Genomic DNA, 26,777 nt, shown 5'->3' with positions numbered 1-26,777 from the left:
GCACGTGATCGCGGGGCGGGACGCGGGGACGGCGGGGGCCGCGGGCGACGCCGCGGGGCGGGGCGGCGCCACAATGGCGGCGGCCGAAGCGCCGCATGCGCCGTCCGTCCGTGAGTGCGCCGGGAGGGCGCGCCCCGCAGTGACTGCGGCCGCCGAGACACTGAAGCTTTCCGGGGAAGACCGTGCTCCCAGCCCTTCACCGGGGTGCCGGCGGCTCGGAGTCCGGGGACAGCGCTCGACCCCGCCGCTGACTGCTCGCAGGTGGTCCGTGGGAAACGCGGAGACACGTCTGCGCCTAGGGCGCGCGGCGAGGACGCGCACGGCCGCCGCCAGGGGGACGCGCACGGCGTAGGCGCGCACGCGCGCCGCGAGGCTGGCTACCCGAAGACCCCGGCCCGAAAGGGTCGGAGGAGGGGGTCGCTCAACGCGCTGTGTCTCCCTCATCGCCCCGGGCAGAGACGAAGCAGGTAGAGAAAAGAAACATACTGTTTATTATTCATTTGAAATGTCACATGCACTTTTAAAAATTAAAAGTCTTTATTTAAACATTTCGGTAGCGTCTTACCAATTTGGTGGCAGCAAAGAAGCTCTACCAAAGACAAGTATGTTGAAAAGCATTTACAAAAATACATTGCACAAAGTCCTGTCTAGCATCTTTAAAAATAAATATTCAAAATATTTCCACCCCATCTCCCAAATTTAGCTTTATATAGGAAATTTTGTTTTATATATTTATCCTGTAATATATGAAACGTGTATACATTTTATCCAACTTAACTGCATAGGCATCAATTTCAGTTCTAACAAGAGTGAAAAAAAGGCTAGTTTAAGTAGTTTTGTATATTTGAGGACTGTTGTGCAATATACATAAAACTCTTCAGAAAACCAGTCAGCACCATCATTTTCTTTTTCTGAAAATACATTTATGGTACACCAAAAAACTGTCTTAACCCAATAAAACTTAAATAATTTTTAAGGTAAAACATCTGTAACTTTAAGTGCCTTGCAGATACCTCATTTATAAAGTCTGCTCAGTAAAATAGTCTAAATATTAAATATTAATTATAACCAAAACAAAGAGAATGGCCAAGTCGTAATAAAAGGCAAATCCAACCACAGCCAGTACAAAGTGCTGCTGTAAGAAAAACATCACCAAATGTCCTGGTTTCATGAATTTGCCACACAGGACAATCTCCTTTAATAACCATAAGTGGAATAAAAACATAAGCCTCTGAAAGACAGAGCATGTTAGTGTTCGCTTGTCAGCAAAATTCAAGACAAAACCTGAAAATATCCAAAAGATTGGATTTCTTGGTTCCTATTCATAGTGTGAAGTGAAACTGCAGGGAGAATCCGATGGGATGAGCCCAGTGGAGACCTGAGAACTCTATTTACATGTTTGTATAGATCCAGACCATCCCCTCTCGAATCAGACACACTTCAAACCTGCAACAAAGGGAAACTCTCCAGGGTTCCTGAATGGATGATGGAAAATCCTTCTCAGAGGTGGGAGCACACTAAGCAGGAAACCCCATTTTCATCACTTTTGCACCGGGTGATATTAAAGAACCACTTATGCCAACAGAGGAGCTGCTCACCCTAAAGGCAGGGAGTTCAGCTCTCAGCTTTGGTGACACCGTTCTTCCCTGAAAGACGTGTGCTGGGTTGAACACATATCTGCTCCCAAAGGCCCTTTCAAGGGGCTAGTGAAGGCTGCTGTCAAGGCTTCAAGAACACTCCAAACTTTTAACTTCCTTTGCTTTGTTCCTGATGTCAAGCAAATAGTTTTACGTTCAAAATCAAAGCCCCCCCACCCCCCCAAAAACAAGTGTCTGTGTGAACCATACATTCAGATGAATCTCCAGAGGCCACCTGCAGCTGGCAGGTCTCTGAACCCGAGAGCCAGCGTGCAGTGTCTCCCGGGGACGGAGCAGCGAGCTGGGAGCAGCTGGGCAGCACGCATCATCACTCCACCCCGTGTCCTGCCGGTGGTCGGCGTGTGTATTTCAGGGGTGACTTAATGCTGTACTCTGCCTGAGTCCATGAAGGATTCCAGTGTTCCAGGCGGTCTAGTATATACAAAATGTACAAGAATAGGGAGTCATCTCTTTACTCAACAGGCTCTCCATGAACTCGGAACCGGTAAAGACATGTGTATTCAGGATGGCCCCAGTTAGAAAAAATCCGAAGTTCCACTATTTGGAAAGCTCTTTCCGGTTTTTTCTGTAATTGAGAGGAAAAGAAAAAAATCACACATTTCATATTAATACGCCCAAGCCCTACCACTTCCCCAGCTATGAGACTTGAGATTAAGTAGCCAAGTTGGAGATTAAAGCTTTTAACATGAAATACATCATCACAGGACACAAAGTTCAGGTCATCACGTATGACACACTCATGCAGAACAAGTTACACACTAAAAAGGCTCACTCAGGAACAGAGAAGCTAGGAAGCTCGGGTCCACTTGTCAGAGGCCGGCCCTCACGCCCCGTGGGCAGTTCTGTAAGTATCTGTGGGTCCCGAGGCTGGGACTGTGGCAAGGGACCCCGGAATGTGCAGGACACACAAGGTCTTACCGGGGCCACGAACATCTGGAGTGATTCCCCTTCCTGATCGTAGGTGAACCGTCCCAGGAGCTGCCCTTCTTCCTGATACTCGTTTTCTAACCCCTGAAACAGAACCATCTAGTCACTAAATAAAGGGAAAAGACAATGTGGTAATGGGGTGGGGTGGGGGCTGGGGATGATGCTTCCATTAAAGCAGGGACAAGGCCCTCCCAGGAAGGCCTGCTGTGTGCTGGGCATTTTGTTATGAGCTTCTCACAGACCACAAAGCCTGTGAAGCAGGCAGTATTTTCCAGTTATATAGATCAGGAAAACTTAGGCTGGGAGAGGGCAAGCCGACCAGGCAGCAGACCACACTCGACACCCACATGGCCCACTGTTGCCCTCCATGCTCCAAAGTGGAACCCCAGGGCACCTGATGAGCATGGGAAAGGAGAGAAGGCCAGCAGAGTGAGGTCGACTCACTGCCAGAAAGAGGACGGTGGGTGCCAGGGGCTGAGGGGCGGGAGCCGGTGTCTGTGGAGACCGTCTCCGTTTGGGAAGATGAGGGAGCTCTGGAGAGGGCGGTGGTGAAGGCTTTCCACAGGATGAATGTGCCTAATACCCTAAACTGCACACTCAGAGATGGTTAAGATGCCAAGTTTATGTTCTGTGTATTTTACCGCAATAAAAAAGTAACCAGTAGGAAACAAGTGACTATTAGATGTCTGTTTCATAAAAGCGAAAAAGACTTTCTAGGTGTAAAAATGCCATGGAAGAAATTACAGGTGATGAGCAGGTGTGACTAAATATGGAATTAAGACTGGACAGTAGGAAGTGTATCTGTAACAGAACAACTCAGGATCAATGTTTTCATATTAAAAAGCTAAAATATTCATAAGGAAACCAAGATACCCAAAGATAAATGAATAAAGACAAAACTAAACTCTACAAAAAAGGAAACATGCATGTGCAATACAGTCATGAAGATTAAAATAAGAACCACCGGGTTAGCGCAAATTTAAAAAAAAGACTTAGAAAGGGAGCCGAGACGAGGGATGCCTCACGCTGACAACACGCGCGGTCCGGTGAGTCGAAGGCCCCTTGTGCCCCCGAAACATCACGCTGCCCTAGTGTCCTTCTGGGGAGTCACTGAAGAAGGAAGACCACTGTGGGGAGGCGGGCACACGGATGGGCACTCTGGGGAAGCGGCCCAGTGCGCAGTGGCAGGAAGTGATGCTCCAGCGTGTCCAGGCGTCAGACGCTGCTAAAACGCGCACACTGACGCTAGCTCACGGACAAATTCTTAGGGTCGATTCGCCTTTTTAGGGCAGGAAGTGAAATTTTATGAATGGTGTTGCCTCGAACTGTGCATTTTTTTTTTGCCAAGCTACGCAGCTTATGGGATCTTAGTTCCCAACTGGGGCCTGGGCCTGGCAGTGGAGGCACAGCCTCCCGCTGGACGGCGGGGAGTGCCCTCAGCTGTGGTGCTCAGGGGAAGCGCCAGTGTTCACGGTGGCGTCTGGGGCGCGGGGACCCGGGTGTCCTTTCCCCAGCACCCTCACCGTGTCCTCACTGCAGTCAGAACACAATGCACAGCTGAGCGACGAGAGGCGAGTCCTCCCGCAGCCTCCCTCCCTGGAAAAGTCTGGGAACGTCTCCCTCCACGTTTACTGGATACTCAGAGGTCAGCGGGCAGAGGGGAGGACCAAGGGGCGACGCCGGTAGTGTACTCGCGTCACAGCCTTCTCGGGGCTCAGTCTGGGAGATTCCCAGAGGGCTGAGACGGGGTCTCGGGGTTCGGGTGCACTCACGTAAACCGCAAAGTCCTTGGGGGCGCTGGTGATGCTGCCCGTGGGCGACAGAGTCTTTGGTATGTGCTCCAGGGTGAAGGCGGTCGGGCGGATCGTCATTGACAGCCTCACCACCAGGTACCCCTGGGAGCCTCTGAACGCCCAGCAGTTCCCTGGGTAGATGTCAGGCTGCGGAGAGGCAACACTCATACTTAATGCTGAGCAAGCTCCTGCCACTTGAAACAGGAGCGGTGAGAGAACACGGGCTAATACTGAAAAAACAAACCACGCAATGTTTGCTGGTAAGAAGTGGTCATGAGTAAGATCAGAAATAGGAAGTGAGGAAAGGCATCTGTGACTTCACCCCGAAGGGCCACGTGTGCAGCACGAGGTGAGCGCCTGGTCAGGTGAGCCCGTGGGAACGGGCGGCACACGGCACTGTGAGCGCCTCGGATGCAGGGAGAGACCCTGTTCCCAGAGCAACGAGAAAACCACAATTCAAGCGACACCTGTCACCACCTCTCACCTCGCAGACAGATTATAATCCCCACCAGACAAAACCTGCTCTATGTGCTGGGGGTGCACGCCCCGCATGCCAAACCCAGAGCAGCAGGATGCAGCCCCTGGCATTTGCGGAGCGCGCACGCAGCCACACTCTGGCTGAACGGGGAGCCCACGTTCATGCCCTGTGTGTGGACACAGCCCCAGACGACAGAGGTGGAGCACTCCCCGCGAGAGAGGGCTTGTACTGCGGTGGAGGACCCTGCAGCCCTCGCCCGGGACCACCTCCCACCCACCCCAGCACCCCGTGTGCATCTCCGCCTCTCCAAGCGCACCAGCCGCCCACCCTGCGCCTGGGGCTCCGGGTCCCCGGCAGGGTCCTTTCTACCTGCAGAGAGGCCAGGCTCCCCAGGGGCAAGCCAGGCTGTACCCTCTCAGACAGGCCTGGGTCTGAGCCGTAGGGGACACCCCCGAGAGACCGTAAAGCCCAGCACAGGACGGCATGGGCAGCCTCGCCTGCGGCAAGTCCAGAAACAAGCAGAGCCAGCAGAGGCATCAGAAATCGCCTCTGCGTGAGCGGGGGTGATGGGGACCGTGAGGTGTGGGACTCTGCTCCTGGGTCTGGGGCCGCTGCATGAGGCGCACCCTGGACTGTGGACTCGGGACTTGCACGCTCCAGCCTGCAGCTCTGTGGCAGCAGAACACGCACACCCCCAGACAGTCACAGCGGCACCACCTGCTCAAGGCCAGGACATGCACACGTGGCCCGGACGCCTGCTCACCTGGATGGCCACGCGGGGCGACTGGGAGAAGTACCAGAGCGGCACGCCGAACAGGCTGATGAGTGCGGTCTTGGTCTCGTACGTCTCGGAGCAGCGGGTACTCAAGACGCTCCCCCCTGCAGCAGAGCACAGACGCGACTCAGCACCTCATCCTACTGTTTCGGAAGCAGCATCACTCCCACCTCAGGGGTCTGTTTGTAATGTTCTAAAAATTCTCACGTTTCTAGTCATGTAAATAATCTTACATGAAAATCAGCTCCAATCTTACTTTTTTAATATTTACTTGACTGATGGGGTCTAGTTGCAGCACTGGGGAGGTTCACTCACGGCTGTGCTTGGCCCTCTAGCTGTGGCGTGCAGGCTCCAGAGCACAGGCTTAGTGCCTGCAGTGCTCAGGCTTAGCTGCTCTGCAGCGCGTGGGATCGTCCCAGACGAGGGATCGAACTGTGTCCCCTGCACTGCAAGGTGAATTGTTAACTACTGGACCACCAGGGAAGCCCCTCCATTCTTAATTTTACTTTTTCCAAATTCAGAGTCAACAGTTCAGAAATGTTTTAGGACACACAGTCCTAATGCCAAGAAGACACTGGGCTCCCCGCCTGCCACGATGGGGGCGGGGACTCAATGGATTTTTGTTCTCATTTTAAAATAAAGAATAATGAATCTAACCAGGCATCAGCGGTACCTGACAGGGCAGTGTTCAGATGGCCTACCTATTGCTGGGGTAATGGGAAGTGTCTGCCAACAGGACAGGGTTTCTATTTGGAAATAAACAAAAACGCTCTGGGAGCAGATAGTGGTAACTGGTAAGACATGGGAAGTGTGCTGAAAGCCCCCCAACGGCACACTTGAAAATGGTGAAGTCTGTTACACGAATTATATCTCAATAATTATCATAAAAAGTGTTAAAAAAAAAAAAAGTCCAATTTTCCTCTCAGTAGGACATGGGATAGGATGTTGGTGCCAAAGCAGGTCAAAACAAGTTGGTGTGGGAAGAAACATCAACTAAAATAAACTAAAAAGAACACAAGTACGTGATTAATAAATCCAAGCAGTCCCGAGCCGTCTGTCCGCTAGGAGCCAGCGGCGCCTCCGCCGGATGCACACCACCACCCCGGGGACACCAGCAGACATAGCCCCGGCCCCTCTCGGGGCTCCTCACCTAATGGGAGAAGCGTGCATGGGACAGAATTTTAAACAAGAAAATAACGTGATTTTGATCTAGCTGATCAGCCGGCCCAAACTTCTGAATTCTTTTTAAAATATCTTATTGTCCGTCTAAAAAAGTGTCTTCTTAAATACAGTGACTCAGTTTTTTCACTTAGGAAGAGCCAATAAATGCTTTGTTCAGTACCAGAACATTCAGTTCAGCCTTCTCGGGATGAGGAGAATTCTGAATCGATGGCATACCAACCTGTGAGGACTTACACCTCTGAGAAAACATGGCAACTACTGGTCCCATCGAACTGGTAAAAATCATGTGATGTCTCTGAGTTGTCAAAGTTTCCTCAGAAACCACTGAATTTCAGAACACAAAACTACAACCACTTAAAATATTCTAAAACAGTCATTCTAAACACCAGCCGCACAGCAAGCAGCTTTTGGACGCCTCCGGCAGGAGCAACAGCCCACGAGGGTGGGTGAGGGGAGGCCCCCGGCCCCACCAGCGCCCTGCCAGCTGCCCTCAGCCCTCCCGCAGGTGCTCACACGGTTACTGGCGCGTGCCAAGAACCTCTCTTCCTCCGAGAGACCCTAAACGTTCAGAAAACCAAGATTTTCTCCAACGCGTCTGCCGCCAAACGCTCCCTGAACTGACGTGACGCCACTCCCGCATTCACACGCATCCCCTGTGACCCCGGGTGCTGCCCTGGAGGTCACCGAGGGCTGGCGACAAAGGTCCATGGGCTCCCCGCCTCGCTGAACCACAGGCTGGCCCTTCCAGTGCACCTGGCCCGGGGCCACGTCCACGCAGCACCTCCGACAGGCCTTCCTGAGAAGCCGGAACGGTGCCCGTCCTTTCTACCCACCAGCTGTGGCTTCTGGCATGGTAATGGCCATTCTTCTGTCATCTGTCTCCCCCTGGAGAGGAGGTTCCGGGGGGCAAGGACTGTCCGATTCACTGCTGTGTCCCTGACGCCCCCAACGGGCCTGCACGTGGCTGACAGGGAGCACTACTGTCCCGGGACAGTTTGAAAGATACTCTACAGTCAGTGGACTTCTATACTTAAAAAAACCCACACACTTTACAACACACAAGACTAAGTGAATAACCAGTAGTTCTGGGGTTCTGCTGCCGCGTGTCATCTGGCCGCGCACCCCCACAGCCCGCGCTCCGGGGGAGCTGGCCCGTCTCCAGCAGACCCCAGGGGTGCGCCTGGAGTGCCACTCCCCCTCAGGCCGTCGCGCGCTCTCTCATGCCCCCGTCCCTGCTCTTGACGGAGGAATCGGGCACTCACCCCCAGACTCCAGGGCGAAGTCCACCATGCCCGTCTTGTCCTGGGAGTACAGCTTCAGGGCGTTGTTCACGATGACCCGTGCTTGCTGGGCAGAGGCGGCGCCCACAGGAGCAGAGACAAGACTCGCACGTTAGTGAGAGACAGACTTTCAGTGAGCTCTATGTGGGCGCCTCAGCAACGCCAGACTTGAGTCCTGCTTGTGACCGCGGGGACCTTGGCGAGAGGGCCAAAGCCAGACACCCAGGCTCAGACCCGGCACAAAAGGCTCAGAGCCAGAACCCCTGGTGCCATAAAAAGTGGACAAGCAAGGGACAGCATCAGAGACGGCAACTGGGATGGCACTGTGGGGATTTCCGTGTAATTCTAGAAGGGGTGTGGCCACCCAGGTAGACAAAGTCTTTGGGACAACAAGGTTAATGAAGTGTGAAGCGTAATCCTTCCAAGAAGTAGTCTGACAACAGGAAGCCTGCCCCCACACCCGCTTGGAGTTGAGCACTTTCCACACCGTCGTCACACCCTTCAGGGACCACGCCCAGGCAACAAGACATCAGCATCTGCTAGCTTATACCTACATGGGCAGCTTCATCACCACGTGACTTAAACATTCCTCGTCTACTCACCGCTTCTGTTATTCCCGAAATGCCTGCTCCGCTCACAGCAGACACTATAGTTTCGGAGGTTGGCATCTGTCTTGTCACAGAAATGTGGTGCGTGATGTTCCTCAGGATCTGCAGCTCTAAATCTCGTAGCAAAACCTGCACATCATCCTTGCTCACAAACTGAGCAGACAGCTTCTGGAGCAGCCAGTCGACAGAAGAATCGTGCTCATCCCCAGAGAATATGAGTCTGAGAGTCTCTCTGATCTGGACATCCACCTAGAAACATCATTGGTATCATGTGAATCTATTGTTTTAGATCAATCTTTTCAACTCTTCAATAACCTTAGATACCCAGGAAAGACCACACAGCTGACCAAAACCCATGACAGAAACGCGACACAGTTCTTCCCTTTCATACAAGATTTAAGAACCCTCCAAAGATGCTCGGATACATTCAAGGAGCAGGGACAGAGGTAAGCAAGTCTGGGTGCCCTGGGTGCCCAAAAAGGGGGCTGGAGGGGGCCCCGCCCCAGGTGAGGTGCAGAGACAACAGGGCCCCGTCTTCAAATTCAGCCTGAGAAGCTAACAGTCCCATACACAACTGCAGACGTGACTTTACGCAGGGAGGAAGCATCTGGTGCAGTGTTCCTACAGACACCATGGTGTGCACATGCTCCTCTTCAGGCTCCAGAGAACGAGCTCGGGGCAGAAGCACATGGGAAAGCGCAGCTCCTGTGATGCCGCCAGCCAGCGACCTCCCCATCTGCGCACTCTGGAATGTTCTACCACACGTGTGAGCCGCCACCCCGCCTCAGGGCACTTCAGCACTAACGTCACAACGCTGCTCGTGTGTCCGTGGCCCCTGCGTGGGCTCTTTCACCTCTGCACCCGGGTCCCAAGAGCGGGGCTGCTTGTCTTCAAGACCAAGTCTCTGCGACCCATGACCGTCTCAGGGCCTTCCCCCAGGAGGCTGCAGGCCCCTGTCCCCCAGGCCCCCTGCAGGGACGGTCACAACCCCACCAACCCGAGGACCGAGGAGCAGGTGTTCATGCGACTTGTGAGCCCACTCAGGGAGACAGGTCGCCTGCTAGGGTGGGCTGGGTCTACGCTACACTACGCTAAGTCACTTCAGTCGTGTCCGACTCTGTGTGACCCCATAGACGGCAGCCCAGCAGGCTCCCCCGTCCCTGGGATTCTCCAGGCAAGAACACTGGAGTGGGTTTCCATTTCCTTCTCCAATGCATGAAAGTGAAAAGTGAAAGTGAAGTCGCTCAGTTGTGTCCGACTCTTAGCGACCCCATGGACTGCAGCCCACCAGGCTCCTCCGTCCCTGGGATTTTCCATGCGAGAGTACTGGAGTGGGTGCCATTGCCTTCTCCAGGGCTGAGTCTAGTGACTGACTAAACCAAAAACACACTGCTTCAGGGCTCTAACAGTCGTGTTTTACCGCAGCCGCCGTGTGCTCTGCAACAGTACACCGTTACAGTTGTTCACGTATTTATCGGTGTTCATCAGCCTCGGGGCTCCTGGCACCACAGACCGACCTGTCCCCTGCCCGCCCGCCCAGCTCAGCAGAGCCTGCGCCTCTGCAGCATCTGCTCTCACCGCCCGCAGGTCTGCGCGTGGGGCTTCTGTGTGAGCATGGGCGGCCCCAACGCAATGTCCTGACGCACGGATGTGAGGCACGAGCTTCTGCTCTGGGGACAGACAGACAAACTGCCCCCTCCACACAGGCGCGGCCTTGGAGGGCAGGCAGGCCTGGCAACCCACACTTCGTGTCACTGGAGTGGAGGGAACTCGAGGGGAGCTCAGTTTTTTAATTATTTCATTTAACATGTTCAGAAAACTTCAAACATAGTAAAATAAAATTTTTAAAGAAAGTTGAAATTAAAAAGACTTAAGGCACCAACTCAGTGTCTCTATTTTCCACAACAAACATAAAAGCTGAGGCACTTGCCTTCTCACGGATGGCCTCAGCCTTCTCACAGCCGGCCTGCCCACGCTGCCAGCTGGACAAGTCCGCTTTCAGGTGCCCCAGCTCCTGCTCCAGACGCCCAACCAGGGCAGGCAGGCGCTGCTCCTCGCCAGCCCCACTGCAGGGGAAGGACGGCAGACAGAACCGTCAGGGAGAGGCCCCGTCACAGGGAGGGAGGCTGCCAACACCCCCTGCCCCCAGCACACGGCAGGTTCAAGTCAAGGGCCCAGGGACTGTTCCCACCTCAGCGTCGGCGCACACGCACGCACACACACACCACACACATACACACACCCCACACAAACACACCCCACACACACAATCACACCCCCCCCACACACACACACACCACACACATACACACACCCCACACACACAATCACACCCCCCCCACACACACACCCCAAACACACACCCCACACACACAATCACACCACACACACACACCCCCCACATACACACACACCACACACATACACACACCACACACACACAATCACACCACACACACACACACCCCACATACACAATCACACCACACACACCACACACACACCAAATACACACACCCCACACACACAATCACACCACACACACACACACACCCCACACACACTGCCCGGGCAGGGGCCGGACCCACTGTCAGCAGTGGTTATGCCTCCACTGGGGGCTGGGCACCTCCTATACACCATTTAATATGTAAAACCTACCCCTATCTCCTTAAAATTCTGAAAGACTTCATAAACTCATAAATGAGGCTATGTTTATTGGTAATCATCATAAAGTCAAGAATGAATTTTTCATGCTACTAGGAGAGAAAACTTAAACTAAAAGCATGGTTTCGGGGTTTTAACAATCCTATTTTAATGCAGCCATTTTATGTTAGGAAACGGTAGTGTTCCATTTATCTTGTTTATAGGCAGGTCCCATTGCATGGAGAATCTCACAAGAGTGCCCTCGGGGGTGAACACTGCAGGGTCTGCACGGTCTGTCAGAGGGGCTTTGACACATAAAGGCCCTGAAGGAGAGTTAAAAGGTCTGCCACTCACACCGTCCTGAGGCCTAAAATCACGACACAGGACCCACAGACACACTGGGGCCAGAGACAGGAAGACTGGAGGTCAGAGCTCCCCACCTGTTCGCTTCCAAGTGAGTTACTGGAGTAACAGAAGGGTAGCAGCAGCGGGGAGAGCCAGGTGACAAAACCAAGTGTGTGAAAAAGACAGGCAGCTGTGAGGCTCGCAGGCAAGGGAAGCCCCGCATGGCTGAGGGCGTAAACGTGCGCGGGAGAGGCAGCAAGGCGCGAGGACCAAACGCGGTGCCCTCGGAACTGCCGAAAGCCCAGGGCTCAGAGGAGGCCCAGCCGCGCCGCAGCCACAGTGGCTCGGAAGGCAGGTCTCCTCAAGGGGCTGCCGAGCAGGGCCCAGGGCTGTACTGCGGTGCCCCGGGGTGAGCAGAGGCCCCGGCAGGAGGCCCACCGCCCCCACGGCCCACGGCCGCTCCTTACCCTGCCTGGGGTGGCCCTCCAAGGCGCGTCCAGGGACGGAGGCTCCCCAGAGCACACAGGGCCCCGCGTCTTTGGTGCTGCGCGGGGGTGGATGGCAACAAGCCTCCCCCAGCCTCCTCCATCCTCAGGTGCCCTGAGAACCTCCCAGGAAGACAGCGGCTGCAGCTGACACAGCCCCCGTGCTGAGACGGTGCGGCCCACGGGACACCGAGGAGCCCAAAGGCGGGAGAGGAATTACGTGAAACGTCCTACCTGGCTGTTCTTAGCTTGGCCTGCTCTAGCTCCTTCTGGATGGCCTAAAACGATCGAGAAACTGTTTAAATACACAAGTTATGCGCCAACTTTCCAGGAAGTCACATACATGACTACATACATGTAAATAGGAACAGACACACATTTATCTGGGATTCTCCCCCTTAATTTAAAGCCCATCCCTGGCTGCTGGCAGGCAGGTGAGGGATGTTTACTTTACTTTTCACAGCAGACTTTAAAAGACACACACTGTCCATTCAGAGGGGCACACAGTTCACCTGGGAGCGGCTTGACAGATTTTCAAACTAAGCAGCTCCCGTAACCAGTACCCAGGCCATGAAGCCAGACTCCGCCAGCCCCAGCGAGTGCCTTAAATGTGGCAGGGCGCGGAGAAGCAGGTGGCAGATTCACACACGAAGCCGTGCCTCATTAACACGGATTGTTCACAGCCATTCACAGGTCATAACTGGACCGAGGCCCCGCTCCATGGCAGCAGCAACACACGCATGGGACAGCCACGGGCTCTCCTGTGGGGGCCACGGAAACTTCCAACTGATGAACAAAGTAAACCGCCTGCCTCGGACACTGTCTGCGGTGAGCCCCACCCCGAGAGCTATGGTCTCCCCTGAAGCAGCAGGGCCACCCCTCTTTCAGCCACCCCCAGGCCTCCCCTCTCTGCCTCCTCGACACCTGAAGAGACCGGACTTCCCCTGGAAAATCCCTCTGCACAGGGTCAGGGTGCTGCTCCTCTCCCTGTCCACACACACCACCCTGCAGAGAGGGGGGACGGCGAGGAGAGCCTGCCCAGCCCACAACTGGCTCAGACCCTTCCCCTCAAAAGACAGCTGGGAGCCCGTGAGCTGGACACACGTGGGAGTCACTAGAGCAAGACCGCAAGCACCCAGGGCTCAGGGCGCAGGCAGAAATACTGCTGTTTAGCCTCAGAGAGGACGGCAGCAGACGCCCTAAGGCAGCACCTCCAAGAGAGGCTGGGGACGTGAACACAGCGACGACGGGTGACTTCTGTCAAGGAAACCGCGCTGCTGGGGCTAAAAGTGAAAGATCAAGTGCATGAATACCTCAGATCTTTCTGTCAGTTCTCCAAGTACATCTTCCAGGCTGGAGATGCGCAATTCATGCTCTTGGTGAAGCGTCACATAGTCAGTCTTGAAAGGGAAAATGAATGAAAAATGGCAGAGAAAATTAAGCAGCAGATAAGCCCAAACCTGTCAGCCAGGCCACGCCGTTCCTCCACAGCACAGCCCGCCACAGTGCCCCGCAGGGAGGACGTCCTCTCTGGGTCTAAGTTCAGACATCTGAAACCTGCCCTACGGTGGTTTTGAGGAAAACGGACTGACAATTCTTTCTTTGAGAACCAAACAGATGAGACATGAAACATATATATATATATATAAAAGCTCATGGTTCCATAAGGACTAGTAGCTGCTCTTAACTATCTCATGATCTTGAGATATTTTAAGTAACAGCTTTGAGCAAATTTTCAGTTCAGTGATAGTAAACTTTCGTGCAACTGTGTTCAATCCACTCATGAAATAAAATGCAGGCCAGGGACAGCCATGTGTCCAGCTGCAGCCTGCGCCCCATCCTGGGCGACACCCACAGGCCTCTCTGCCTGCCCCACCCTGTCCTCAGATGGGGCTTCTCCTCGGGAGTGGCAGGAGCACCACAGCACCGGCCACGGCAGGCCAAGGACCCACTGCCCTCCCTGCAGCGCCCCACCGCAGGGTCCACCTTCTCCCTGTGCCTGAGAACCCCCTGGTGTCACTGTGGAGCCCAGGAGCCCACCAGCACCAGCCCCCTTGAGACGCTGCCCCCGCCCCACACTCCTCACCGGGGGTGACCCCCCTTCACTGCTGCTGTCCGCCCGGTCCACCCGAGCCTGTAGCTTCTGGAGCAAAGCCACCAGCTGTCCCAGCTTCTCATCGTGCCTGTGACACTGTCCCGACAATGTGGCCACCTGCCTCTCCACCTCACTCATCCGATGCCAGTGGAAGGCTTCATCGCCAACCTGGAGAGTAAGAGGTTCCAAAGGAGACAAAAAGACAGGACAAGTCCAGACAGCAAGCAGAGCGCTACAGGAAAACGCCAACTACAACTCACACAGCCCGAAGGAAAAGACAGAAAGACGCTCCTCTTCAGTGAGTTCCTTTACATGGCAGCCTATGGGTGGTTTTTATTTTCTGCTTTATGCTTTCTACATTTTCCAAAGTAATGAAAACTTTTTAAGTGAAAATGAACTAAATGATGAGATGAATTGAAATACACAACTCCAATGAACGTCACAGGCACTGCATTTTCATAAGCGAAGGTTCTGTCCACGCACCTTCCTAACTACACAGAGGAGCCCGTGCTCCCCTGTGTCTGTATCACACTTGGGTAATTCTCAAAGTATTTCAAACTCTCCACCAGCAAAAACATTATATGATTCATTAAAGGCTTAGACGATGGTTAACATTTGTTAACAGTGAACTGTTTTCAGTTAAGGTCTGTACGCTGTTTTTTCAAACGTAATGCTGTCGTACATGTCAAGTACCATAAGGTGAACACGGCTTTCACGTGCACCAGGAAACCAGAAAATCCACGTGATACTGGAGCTAACACAGTACTTGAGGTGTGCCTGTATGCATTACTTGAACTGTTTCGGGAACAGGGAAGGAGCCCAGCTGAACTGCCCTGTCGTTTACAAGGAAAGCAGAACTCGCTTGGGAGGACAGACTGGCACTGCCAGGGAAGCGGGTCTCCTGACTGATTACCTGCAGAGGCTGGTTGGGGTGGGAGGCAGCAGGTGTGAGCGTGGTCCCGTGGTCATCCACTCTCTGCACTCTGTGGCTGTGGGTCCAGTTTAACAGAGGCAGGAGTGAAAAGATGTCACCCTGGCCCCACAACAAAACACCTGCAGCTGAAAGCAGAGAAAAAGCACCCGTACACACCTGTGCACACGCTGGTCTTCAAATGGCAGACATTTAAATGCTCTGTTTTTTCACTAATTCACATACATGTGCATGTGTACATACTAGTCATGTAAGATAACAAAGTTAAATTGTACTTACCTAGTAAAAGTAACAGTGGAATGAGCAAGATTAAAAACTTGCAAATATTTCGAAGGCACCTAGGAATGAAAAGATATAACTTGGGAAAAGCGAAAAGCAGGGCTCACCATACTGTCTGCCCTCGCTAGGTAATTTTATACAAAACATACCCCCTGCTCTCATTTTGGAGAAGGCGATGGCACCCCACTCCAGTACTCTTGCCTGGAAAATCCCATGGATGGAGGAGCCTGATGGGCTGCAGTCCATGGGGTCGCCAGAGTCGCACACGACTGAGCGACTTCACTTTCACTTTTCACTTTCACGCATTGGAGAAGGAAATGGCAACCCACTCCAGTGTTCTTGCCTGGAGAATCCCAGGGATGGGGAAGCCTGGTGGGCTGCTGTCTATGGGGTCGCACAGAGTCGGACATGACTGAAGTGACTTAGCAGCAGCAGCTCTCATTTTAAATGGGAAGTGCACAGGCCAAGAAGTGCAGCCAGCTTTGTGCACAAGGTCAGTAGGTGCTACAAGACAGCCTGCCCACGTGGGGCTGTCCTCAGGGCCCACGGGAACAAGCCAACAGGTCATTAACTGCCAACACGCTGGGCTGGGTGCACAGGAGGGCACTCAGGGGCTGTGGGCACTGGCCCACGGGGGCACCCTGGTGCCAGGGTGAGTGCACCAGAGAGGGAGCCAGGGGCCCGGGCCTAGCCCTGAGCACCCTCCCAACCGTGTGCTCCAGGACGCGCTGCTCAACCTCCGCACACTGGTCTCCTTGACAACACCTGCGTTTCCCCTTGCACAGGAGTGGCTTGAGCAATCATTTAAGAATATGAAAGCACTTTACAAAATATAAAATGGTTAAGTCAAATGAGATCATGAAATCAGCACAAAATCAGCTCTTTAAAACACCCAGCTGACATGGCATCGGCTTCCTTACCTTGTAAGAAGAAACACATTCAACCAAGAGATCAAAGTCACAAACTGGTACCATCCAATCCCGAGCCACCAGAACACTTCAGACGCTGCCTTCCCTAGAAGAGAAAACACCAAAGGTCCTGTGGAGAGTTTTTACGAAGAGCAAATCCCTAAAGGACCAGTTTTGTGAAGATAGGCCAGAACCACAGGAAATGTGTTAACAGACACTCGAAAGTCTATCAAGATGAAGTCAGGGATGAAGTATATAGGATGATGCTTAGTCACCACAGCAGGAATACCCATAACTCAAACAGGAACATAAATAAGCCACAAAGCAACACGTTGTACACAAGACACAAAAGGGAACACGAAGTCCATGCGCTCGCAAGTACAGCAGAAGCAAGCAGCTGGACTCACACAGAACCCCGAACTCCGAGAAACAAAGAATGCCCATGCAGCTAAAGCCACAGGACTGGGGGCATTTCTAACAGAGGGCAGAGCACGCTACACGAAGGACAGAAGCACGGAAAGCGCACACGAGATGTGCACTTGGTTAGGTAAGCAGTTTACTGCAGGTGCTTAGCCGCCAAAAGCCCAGAAGCGCTAACACCGAAGGCCAAAGTAAGCACCTGGGGCGGCCGTGGCCAAGCAGAGCACCGACAGCAGCGTCCGGGACACACGCCATCCTGCGGCTCCGGCCCTGTGCAGCGCCTGCCCCGAGAGCTGACCTGTGCCGGAGAGGACGAGGCAGGAGAGGCGCCTTCAGACACCAGCCCTGGTCCCGGGGCAGCAGCGGACAGCGCCCGTCTGCACCACACCCGCACCCGCACGTCGGAGCCCACAGCCTCCCCTCAGAACAGCCACTGGCTGGTTAGGCCCAAGCAGGACGCTGACACTGACTCATGAGGCCCCTGCCCCGGGTCGCGACAGTTTTCCCTCCTGCCCACGGACACGCAGGACACAAAACGCAGAGGCTTCTCATCAGCCTGCGGGGCTGGCTGGCAGCTGCCCCGCACACGTGTGCAGTGGCTGCGGGCAGAACGTGTACCAGAAAGGCACTGCAGTCACGTAAAGGAAGTAAACGCCACGCGTGCCAGCAGCTAATAGGCTCTGGGTGAGACAATGGCTACTCAGACACCGGAATGAAAATCTTCCCACACTGGTGAAGAATATCTTGGAATCAAACCAGCAGCCCCACTGGGTGACAGAACAAAACACAACAAACTTTATGCCCAACGTCACACCGTATCTAAGGCAGGAAGCTGCTTGTGAAATCAACTGTTCCCGTTTTTTAAGGTTAACCGTGGAAGTTAAACACTCACACAGCATTTGTGTGTTGACTCCCGAAAATGTTAAGTGATTCCAACTCAGCTGATGTGTAAAGACACATGGTGTTAGAGGCTTATCTTTCTTTTTTAATCTATAGCTTTATGTTTATTAATTAACAATGAGAGATAAAAATTTTTGAAGTTCAGCTTTTTAAAAAGACTAGCACCCCTCTGCCAAGAGGCTGGCAGGCACGAGCTGGAAGCACGGCCGTCTCTGCCGCGTGGGCCGCACAGGCTCCGGCCCGGCCCTGAGTCCCGGGTGACAGCACGCACCCAGGGCCCGGCCTCTTCTCAGCCGCTCAGTTCACCTCGAATGTGCTCCTCTCCACACGCTTCATTTACACTAGATACACTTGCAGAGAAGCTTTTCAAGAATGATAGTCTCCATATTTTAAACCAAAGTTACCACTCTCCCGTCAGTTTCACTGAGCCCTTGCATTTCAAGCACAAAGAAACAGTAAACAAGGAGCACCCATGACACTAACTCACGACAGAGACGTCAGAGCTACAAGGCAAAAGCGCCAGACAACCTGCGCGGGACAGGGCGAGCCCCAGGGTCCCTGCCAGCTCTCCTGGCCTCGAGCGGGTGCTGACGTGCGTTTCCAGGTGCTTCCTCCCCTTACACTCGTCGCCTGCAGGGGTGGGACAAGCAGTTAATCGGACAGATGGACATACACACCCTGTCGATCTCAATGGTGCGCAGCAACGGCCATTTGAAACGAGCAGGAAACTCAATTCACGCAAAGTCCCAGCCAGTGCCGCCGGTGCTGCCGGCTCCCGGCCTGAGGGCCGTGGGCCCCCACGGCCTGCCATACTTACACAGCGACGCCCCGTTTGCACGGAGGTGGCCATCCTCAGCCAGGCGCATGCTCGCGTCCATCCTCCCACAGTGACTGGAATGAGCTGCAACACAGGCAAGAGGGGCTGAGCCGGACGGGCTCTGCAGGGCGCCGAGGGGCTGAGCCCGACGCGGCGCTGCAGGGCACCGAGGGGCGGGGGGCCGCCTGCCTGGACATGCCCGCCAGCACACACGGTGGGCCTGCTTCGGTCACTCTTGAAACATCATTCTAAATGCTATTCAAGTAATTTTTTTACTTTAAAAAGGTCATAAGAATAAAAAAATGAGCGTATTAACTTTTTATTTACTGTTTAAATGCTGATCGACATCCAGCAAACACCCAGAACTGCAGAGACAGAGAGGTGCAGAGCAAGGCTGAAAGCAACAGAGAGAGAGAAAAGCCGCACAGGTCAAGGAGAGGGCGTGAGGGAAGCGTCGCGTGGGGAGGAGTGTTTTTTCCACCTTGAAAGCGCTCGATTTGGTGGAAAAAGGAGGAAAAAATTATTTAAATACCTTTTGATTCATGGCTTTCTGACTCATAGCTTTTTGATTCACAACTTTTCAATTTGTAATTTTCTGATGCATAATTGAGCTTCATTAAAACCACTTGGAAAAGTTGCACCAAGAAGGAGGCACAGGACGCCGAGGTGCGCACGGCCAACGACCAGATGCCATCCCCGCAGCCGGCGGCGCGGCCTGCTGAGAGACCGTGAGCAGTCACTCTTCCGGCAAGGCAGGGCGACACGCTTCAGCTAAGGAGGGACCCACCTTTTTTTTGGCCATGCCATGCAGCTTGTGGGATCTTGGTTCCCCAACCAGGAACTCTCAACCTGGGCAGTGAAGACTCACGGTCTTAACCACTGGACAGCCAGGGCATTCCCTGGAACCCGCTTTTAAGTGGGGCCCTGCTCAGCAGAGCCGCAAACCAGCCGTCCCCGAGGGCACTGGCAGCACCACGCGTGTCTGTCCGGCTGCGGTGAACACGGGCTCTGAGAACACCGCCGCCTTCAGGAGCCAGCAAAGGGAGTCTGCCCCGCCCTCTGGCCCAGCAAGCCCACTGCACTAGCAGCCGCAAGAAGCCCCTCGGAGAGGAGCAGCCCCTCACAGGCGCTCCGACAGCTCATGCAGCAGGGGACGAGACCCTGCCGCGGACACTGAGGCTCCGTGAACCACGGGCGCCTGGTGGAGGGTGCCTGCCCGGCCGTGGCTTCCTTTCCACAGCACCTAGCACGTCAGGACAGACACTGCAGCCTCCGGAACCTACATCATGCAGGGCGGCGTCCACAAGTCACAGTGGCTAGAAATTTCTATCACTAAAAAAGTTTCTTCACTGAGTGGCACCTGAAGAATGAGGCTCGTTCCTGCTCCGTGACAACCACAGGGCGGCCTGGAGATGGGCCCGCCGGGAGCAGGGAGAAGCAGCCCCATCCATGCACCCCCACTCAGCTCTGTGAGGCCAGGGCACACGCATGAAGCCACGGGGACTGGAGGGATCTGAGCGCGAGTGATTTAGGAGAAATAAGGTCAGAGCTCCAATCCTCTCCCCACATGGCCTGAGTAAAGCAGTAGGCTACTTGTGAAATGGAGGTATGAACCAAAAAAAAAAAAAAAACCTGGGACCAGAAACCCCCGTCAGGTCAGCTTTGTGCTCCTCCACTCACATGCCTCTGTGTTTGACACCACAGTGTAAACTTTATACAGAGATTGGTAAAAATAGAAAAAAAATCAATGAGCAGGTTAATCCATGGCCTGTTTCACTGATTATCAAAAATACCAAAATCCATTTTTCATTCATCAATTGGCAACATTTAAAAGAACAAAAATAAGAGACTCCTACTTAGCGAGAGAACGTGAATGGGGCCCTCAGCTGGCCACGCGGGAGAGCGGTCCTGGGCAGTCTGCTGGGAGGCCAGTGGGAACGGTCTATGTAGACTGACGCTATACACAACCTGTCTTCAGCGGCGATGAGGGTGATTCAGAAGCTGCCAGCTGCAACAGTTTTTAAGTATATTTAACTGCTGACTTTGTTTCTGCAGAGGACAGGCTCAGTCAGAGCTGCTCCTTCTCAAAGCCAGCCAGCAGCATCTCAGCTGCTCTGCAGAGGCCGAGCCACGCCATCCACTTCAACCTCAGCTGCTCAGGGCCACAGCCCTCCGATCCTGAAGTCACCTGCCCCTCTCCCAGAAGCATAGCCATTCTGTCCTTCCTTCTCTAAAGACTAGGCCTGGTTCAAGAAACAAAGTTCTGCTCAAAGCAATTGAGACAACCGATAAATTTTCAAAGGAATGACTTTCCATCCATTCATCCATCCTTCTTTCCTAGGTTTACACCTGCTACTGGAGAACAGACGCATCGCCTTAGGCAAGAGAAAGAACACAGAAGCCTCTGTTTTCAGTTTTCAGTTCCCTGAGTCCTCCTGTGGGGTCAGCCCGGGGGCCAGGCAGGCCTGAGGGGCCAGCGGGCACACAGGAGCAAGTCCTGGCAGAGCCGATCTCCACATCTCCAACACCACAGGCTTCTCGCGCAGACACCGATCCTCAGGGCAGAACTGAATCTGCTCATGTGCGCAAGTCTTAGCATCCTGCTCTGTTGAACACTGTTCAATGTCCAAGGAAAGCATGTGCAAGGCTTTTAAGGCCTTTTTGATGGAGCCCAGAAAATCATAGTTTTTCTACAATGCACTCAACCTAAATCAGGTTTCAGACTCAGAAACTGCACGGCTCAGGCAAGACGCACGGCGTGTAACACAGCTGTGCTGCTTCGGGCCTGCCTACCCTGAAGGCTTGTGCACGAACTCACACACACCCAAAGAAAACACAGTTTGTAGAAGTGTACAAACAGCAAAGCCTGAATGTCCACCTCCATGCCAACTAAACAAATTCCGATACAACCATAAATGCAACATTAGGCATCAAAAGAATCTAAGTTCCTGGCAGCTACCGTTTAAAATGGAACAGCCTCTAAAACCACCTACTGGAAGCAAAGACAAAACCACTCCATGTCTCCGCAGGAACATGAAAGCGAAATTTAGGCAGTTACACACGCTGAAATGATACTCCAAAATGGTAGACAGTTATGTTCATGTTATGTGACTTTCTTGCTTTTTCCATGATCCAGCGGATGTTGGCAATTTGATCTCTGGTTCCTCTGCCTTTTCTAAAACCAGCTTGAACATCAGGAAGTTCATGGTTCACATATTGCTGAAGCCTGGCTTGGAGAATTTTGAGCATTACTTTACTAGCGTGTGAGATGACTGCAATTGTGGGGTAGTTTGAGCATTCTTTGGCATTGCCTTTCTTTGGGATTGGAATGAAAACTGACCTTTTCCAGTCCTGTGGCCACTGCTGAGTTTTCCAAATTTGCTGGCATATTGAGTGCAACACTTTCACAGCATCATCTTTCAGGATTTGAAATAGCTCAACTGGAATTCCATCACCTCCACTAGCTTTGTTTGTAGTGATACTTTCTAAGGCCCATTTGACTTCACATTCCAGGATGTCTGGCTCTAGGTCAGTGATCATACCATCGTGATTATCTGGGTCATGAAGATCTTTTCTGTACAGTTCTTCTGTGTATTCTTGCCACCTCTTCTTAATATCTTCTGTTTCTGTTAGGTCCATACCATTTCTGTCCTTTATCGAGCCCATCTTTGCATGAAATATTCCCTTGGTATCTCTAATTTTCTTGAAGAGATCTCTTGTCTTTCCCATTCTGTTGTTTTCCTCTATTTCTTTGCATTCGTCGCTGAGGAAGGCTTTCTTATCTCTCCTTACTATTCTTTGGAACTCTGCATTCAGATGCTTATATCTTTCCTTTTCTCCTTTGCTTTTCGCTTCTCTTCTTTTCACAGCTATTTGTAAGGCCTCCCCAGCCATTTTGCTTTTTTGCATTTCTTTTCCATGGGGATGGTCTTGAACCCTGTCTCCTGTACAATGTCACGAACCTCATTCCATAGCTCATCAGGCACTCTATCTATCAGATCTAGGCCCTTAAATCTATTTCTCACTTCCACTGTATAATCATAAGGGATTTGTGAAGAAGCCTGAGCGCCGAAGAATTGATGCTTTTGAACTGTGGTGTTGAAGAAGACTCTTGAGAGTCCCTTGGACTGCAAGGAGATCCAACTAGTCCATTCTGAAGGAGATCAGCCCTGGGATTTCTTTGGAAGGAATGATGCTAAAGCTGAAACTCCAGTACTTTGGCCACCTCATGCGAAGAGTTGACACATTGGAAAAGACTCTGATGCTGGAGGGATTGGGGGCAAGAGGAGAAGGGGACGACAGAGGATGAGATGGCTGGATGCCATCACTGACTCAATTGGACGTGAGTCTGAGTGAACTCCGGGAGCTGGTGATGGACAGGGAGGCCTGGCATGCTGCATTCATGGGGTCACAAAGAGTCGGACACGACTGAGTGACTGATCTGATCTGATCTATGTGACTTTCACCTCCTTAAAACAGCAGGAGATTCAGGGTGAGGGTGAAGGTCCCTCCAGAAGGGATACCAGGCAGGGACCGAGGAGGAACAGGGAGAGGACTGAACTTATCTTCGCTACTTTAAGATTTCCCAATAAGAATGTAAGAAAAAAAAAGAAACTCTTGGGGTGGGGTTAACTTATGATTATTACGCATATTTTGAGTAAATATGCTCATATAACAGATTCCACACAGTGTGACCTAAAGCACACAACAGAGGGAAGGGCCTCCGGGTACAAGTTACAAGTTATGCTAGTTTTCTTCCTTGCACACCTCTCAAGTTTTCAAAAGTTCTTTGATACATGTTTCACTCAAATAATTAGGAACAAATTTTTTTCAAAGGTAGTAAGTTGGCACTGGCTCTACAAAGCACTGTATGATCTAAAACAAGGAGCACAGTAAGAACAGAAGCCCCAAGTATCCGTAACTGGTTTTCTCCCCAAAATACTCAAGACTAACTTAAGCAGGAAGTGGGGTGAGTATCCAGAAGCTCCCTCTGAAGACCCCACCTGTGGCGCAGGGGGCTCAGGCCACCATCCCCAGCTGTCAGGACAAGTGGCTGGCTGCCAGCGACAGAGACGCAGCCAGGGCGAGCGTCAGACACGACCACAGACAGGCGATGCCGAGGGCAGCGTGTGGGGTGACTTTCACCCTAAGGAGGGCGGTGCACTCCACACAGCAACGGCGACCTTCAAATGCAGCCTCAATGCCCGACATGCAGCACATCAAGTGTGAGGCCCGGGCCCCAGCCCCAAGGGACTCCCAAAGGACCAGTGGCTCGGGGGCCAGGTCCAGGCTCTGTCACTCGCCGGCAGGTGTCTAAAGCTGGGTGAACCTGTTTCCTGGTCTGTACGACGGGGGTGATGGTGCTAACATCGACCACGACAAGGGGCACAGCTGTCCCGGGGGGCTGCTCTGAGGGCTGGGGAGGTCACGGTGCAGAGCCCTGGGCAGTGTGAGAGCGCGGGACGCGGGTCTCTGAGGCACCCACACATGACCCCGGGACCAATTCCCTGCCCTTCCCCTCACAGCGTCCCCACTGTTTGGCAGCCCTGACGAGGGCAGGAACACAGCAAATGGCAAAACAGAGCGCCCAGCCACAGGATAAGGTGCGGAAATGGAACTGAGAGTCAGCCTGGGGCCTTTCTCCTTCATGGCGAGACGAGCACAGGGGCGCCGCCGGCCCCCCAGCACTGTCCCCTCCCAACCCTGTCCGCCTGCACGGCGTGTCCCCCAGCCCTGCCAAGCAGACCAGCGCTCAGATCACACAGACACTGGACCAAGGGGTTGGGAACACGGCAACGCATGTTTCAAGTCAAGGGCTCCCAGCCTCCCACACCTGAAGGCGAAGAGCGATCACAGCGGCCGTGAAGCTGCTGGAGGGGCCCCTCGACCAGGCGGCTCCCAGAGGAGCCTCTGTAGCTGTGTTCTCCGTGGGGACCTGGAAGACGCCGACCCTCTCTGGCCAGGTACTGATCAGAATCGATAAAGCAGGCACACGGGGGCCCAAGGGCCTCCCTTTGCCAGTCAGCAGTGGCCCCGTAAGACCCTCTGCTGTACCTGCTGCCCTCCCAAAAAGGCTGGTGTGCCATGTGCCACCTAGCACTCCCGTGCTCTAGTGGGCTGTCCCCGTGGTCAGGACGGTGACCCACAGAGACCAGAGACGGCCTGCGGCCCGCCGCCTCCTGAGGCACCTGGAGCCTGTGGCCCTTAGGAAGGAAGAGTGCGTCTGCACGGATCGCACAGCCCTGCAGGTCCACTCGGAACAGGGTTTCTCCTGCTTACGCTGAAGTTCAAACGGACCGACTCAAACACTCCTAGGTACGAGACCCACCACATCAAACGCAGGCTGGGAGAGGAGGAGGAGGAACAGAGCTCACTGGTGCACCTCTTAAAGGATAACTTTGAGCTCCAGTCTATGGTAAAACAGTGCAGACCATGAGGCCTTAAGACAAGGCTGGTAAGAAGAAAATGAAATAGCTAGTATTGGGACGTGAACTCTTCCCCTCACTTTTAAAAGAGCAAGACTTACGTTTCTGATGCCTGTCCCTGGAGTAGATCCTAGAGACCGGGCCATGGGCTGCAGAGCAGGCGGTGAGCGCGCCCTTGCGCTCCGCGAGGAGGCTGCACTCGCTGCACATGTAGCCGTTGCTCCCGGCCGCCTCTGCGGCCACCTCGCCGTTTCCCTGAATGGCGGCTTTATTCCCACCTGGAGTTTGCAAAAGAGATGGAACCTGCTTGTTACAATCTGAAGACACCTAACTAAAACCTCCACCCTGAGAAATGTGGGGAAGAAAAAGAGGAAAATAATTACCTTTAAGATCTCCGTCATCGTCAAGACCTAAAAAACACATTTTTTTGCTGTTGAGCTAAAATGATCAAAACAGGACAAGATGCACACAAGCAAAAGTAAAGGTTACAATGGTTCATAAATGAGCCTCACGGCCTGGCCAAGACTGACTTCCTACAAGCCTGCAATTAACGGAGCTTCCTCAGGTACCTGCAGACGTCTGCTCTCCATTCCAGGAGAAAGTGCACCTCTGGGGAAAATGCCTACACACACTCTGTCTCACACGCTTACACACCCCTCCCTCATCTTACACACACTCACACCCCCCCATCTCACACACACTGACACACGCCCTCACACGCATTTCACACACACCCCCATCTCTCACAGACTCACACATACCACCCTCCCATCTCACACACATGCGAACACACCCCTCCCTCCTCTCACACACAATCACACACCCATCTCATATGCTCACACACCCTCCATGTTACACTCACACACACCCCATCTCACACAGTCACACACCCCTCATCTCACATGCTCAAAACACCCATCTCACAGTCACACACCCCCGTCTCAGACACATACCCCTGTCTCACATGCTCACACACCGTCTCACAGTCACACCCCCCGTCTCATAATCACATATTCCTGTCTCACAGTCACATATCCCCGTCTCACAGTCACATCCCCTCGTCTCACATGCTCACACCCCCCGTCTCACAGTCACATATCCCTGTCTCATGCTCACACACAGCCCCGTCTCACAGTCACACCCCCCGTCTCACAGTCACGCCCCCCCCGTCTCACATGCTCACACACACACCCATCTCAGTCACACATCCTCATCTCACATGCTCACACCCCCGTCTCACAGTCACACCCGTCTCACATGCTTACACCCCCCATCTCACAGTCACACACCCCCGTCTCACAGTTACACTACCCCGTCTCACATGCTCACACCCCCGTCTCACAGTCACACCCCCCGTCTCACAGTCACACACCCCCGTCTCACAGTCACACCCCCTCGTCTCACATGCTTACAGCCCCCATCTCACAGTCACATATCCCCGTCTCATGCTCACACACACCCCCGTCTTACAGTTACACTCCCCCGTCTCACATGCTCACATCCCCGTCTCAGTCACAAACCCCGTCTCACACGCTCACACGCCCCTGTCTCACAGTCACAACCCCTGTCTCACAGTCACACCCCCCGTCTCACAGTCACAACCCCCATCTCACATGCTCACACCCCTCGTCTCACAGTCACAACCCCCGTCTCACATGCTCACACACACCCGTCTCACAGTCACACCCCCCGTCTCACAGTCACACACCCCCCATCTCAGAGTCACGTATCCCCGTCTCATGCTCACACACACCCCCGTCTCACAGTCACACACCCTCGTCTCACAGTTACACCCCCCCGTCTCACATGCTCACACCCCCGTCTCACA

The 26,777-nt window shown here is 53.4% G+C and overlaps 1 protein-coding gene across 15 annotated transcripts in view; it reads right to left on the bottom strand.

Moving 5' to 3' along the window:
• Positions 1-468: 468 nt before the first annotated feature.
• SUN1 (Sad1 and UNC84 domain containing 1) overlaps positions 469-26,777 on the bottom strand; it is a 46,132-nt gene continuing 19,823 nt past the window's right edge. For 3 of the 15 annotated variants that reach the window (XM_027526656.1, XM_027526663.1, XM_027526657.1), the window contains 19 exons: positions 25,333-25,359; positions 25,051-25,227; positions 19,057-19,242; positions 18,525-18,608; positions 18,191-18,337; positions 17,007-17,105; positions 16,400-16,493; positions 15,480-15,538; positions 15,183-15,328; positions 14,261-14,437; positions 13,488-13,574; positions 12,409-12,452; positions 10,632-10,767; positions 8,696-8,950; positions 8,076-8,160; positions 5,620-5,735; positions 4,358-4,525; positions 2,577-2,669; positions 469-2,223 (listed from right to left, as the gene is read on the bottom strand). In XM_027526656.1, the coding sequence (XP_027382457.1) occupies positions 2,110-2,223; positions 2,577-2,669; positions 4,358-4,525; positions 5,620-5,735; positions 8,076-8,160; positions 8,696-8,950; positions 10,632-10,767; positions 12,409-12,452; positions 13,488-13,574; positions 14,261-14,437; positions 15,183-15,328; positions 15,480-15,538; positions 16,400-16,493; positions 17,007-17,105; positions 18,191-18,337; positions 18,525-18,608; positions 19,057-19,242; positions 25,051-25,227; positions 25,333-25,359 (2,294 nt within the window). In that variant the 3' untranslated portion in view covers positions 469-2,109. The other 12 variants (XM_027526665.1, XM_027526666.1, XM_027526659.1 and 9 more) reach the window with 11 other exon arrangements.

Source organism: Bos indicus x Bos taurus, chromosome 25, assembly GCF_003369695.1.
Source record: "Bos indicus x Bos taurus breed Angus x Brahman F1 hybrid chromosome 25, Bos_hybrid_MaternalHap_v2.0, whole genome shotgun sequence".
In the NCBI taxonomy this organism is placed as follows: Eukaryota; Metazoa; Chordata; class Mammalia; order Artiodactyla; family Bovidae; genus Bos; species Bos indicus x Bos taurus.
The sequence above is the reverse complement of the archived record's forward strand: the minus strand, read 5'-3'. Positions and strand labels throughout refer to the sequence as shown.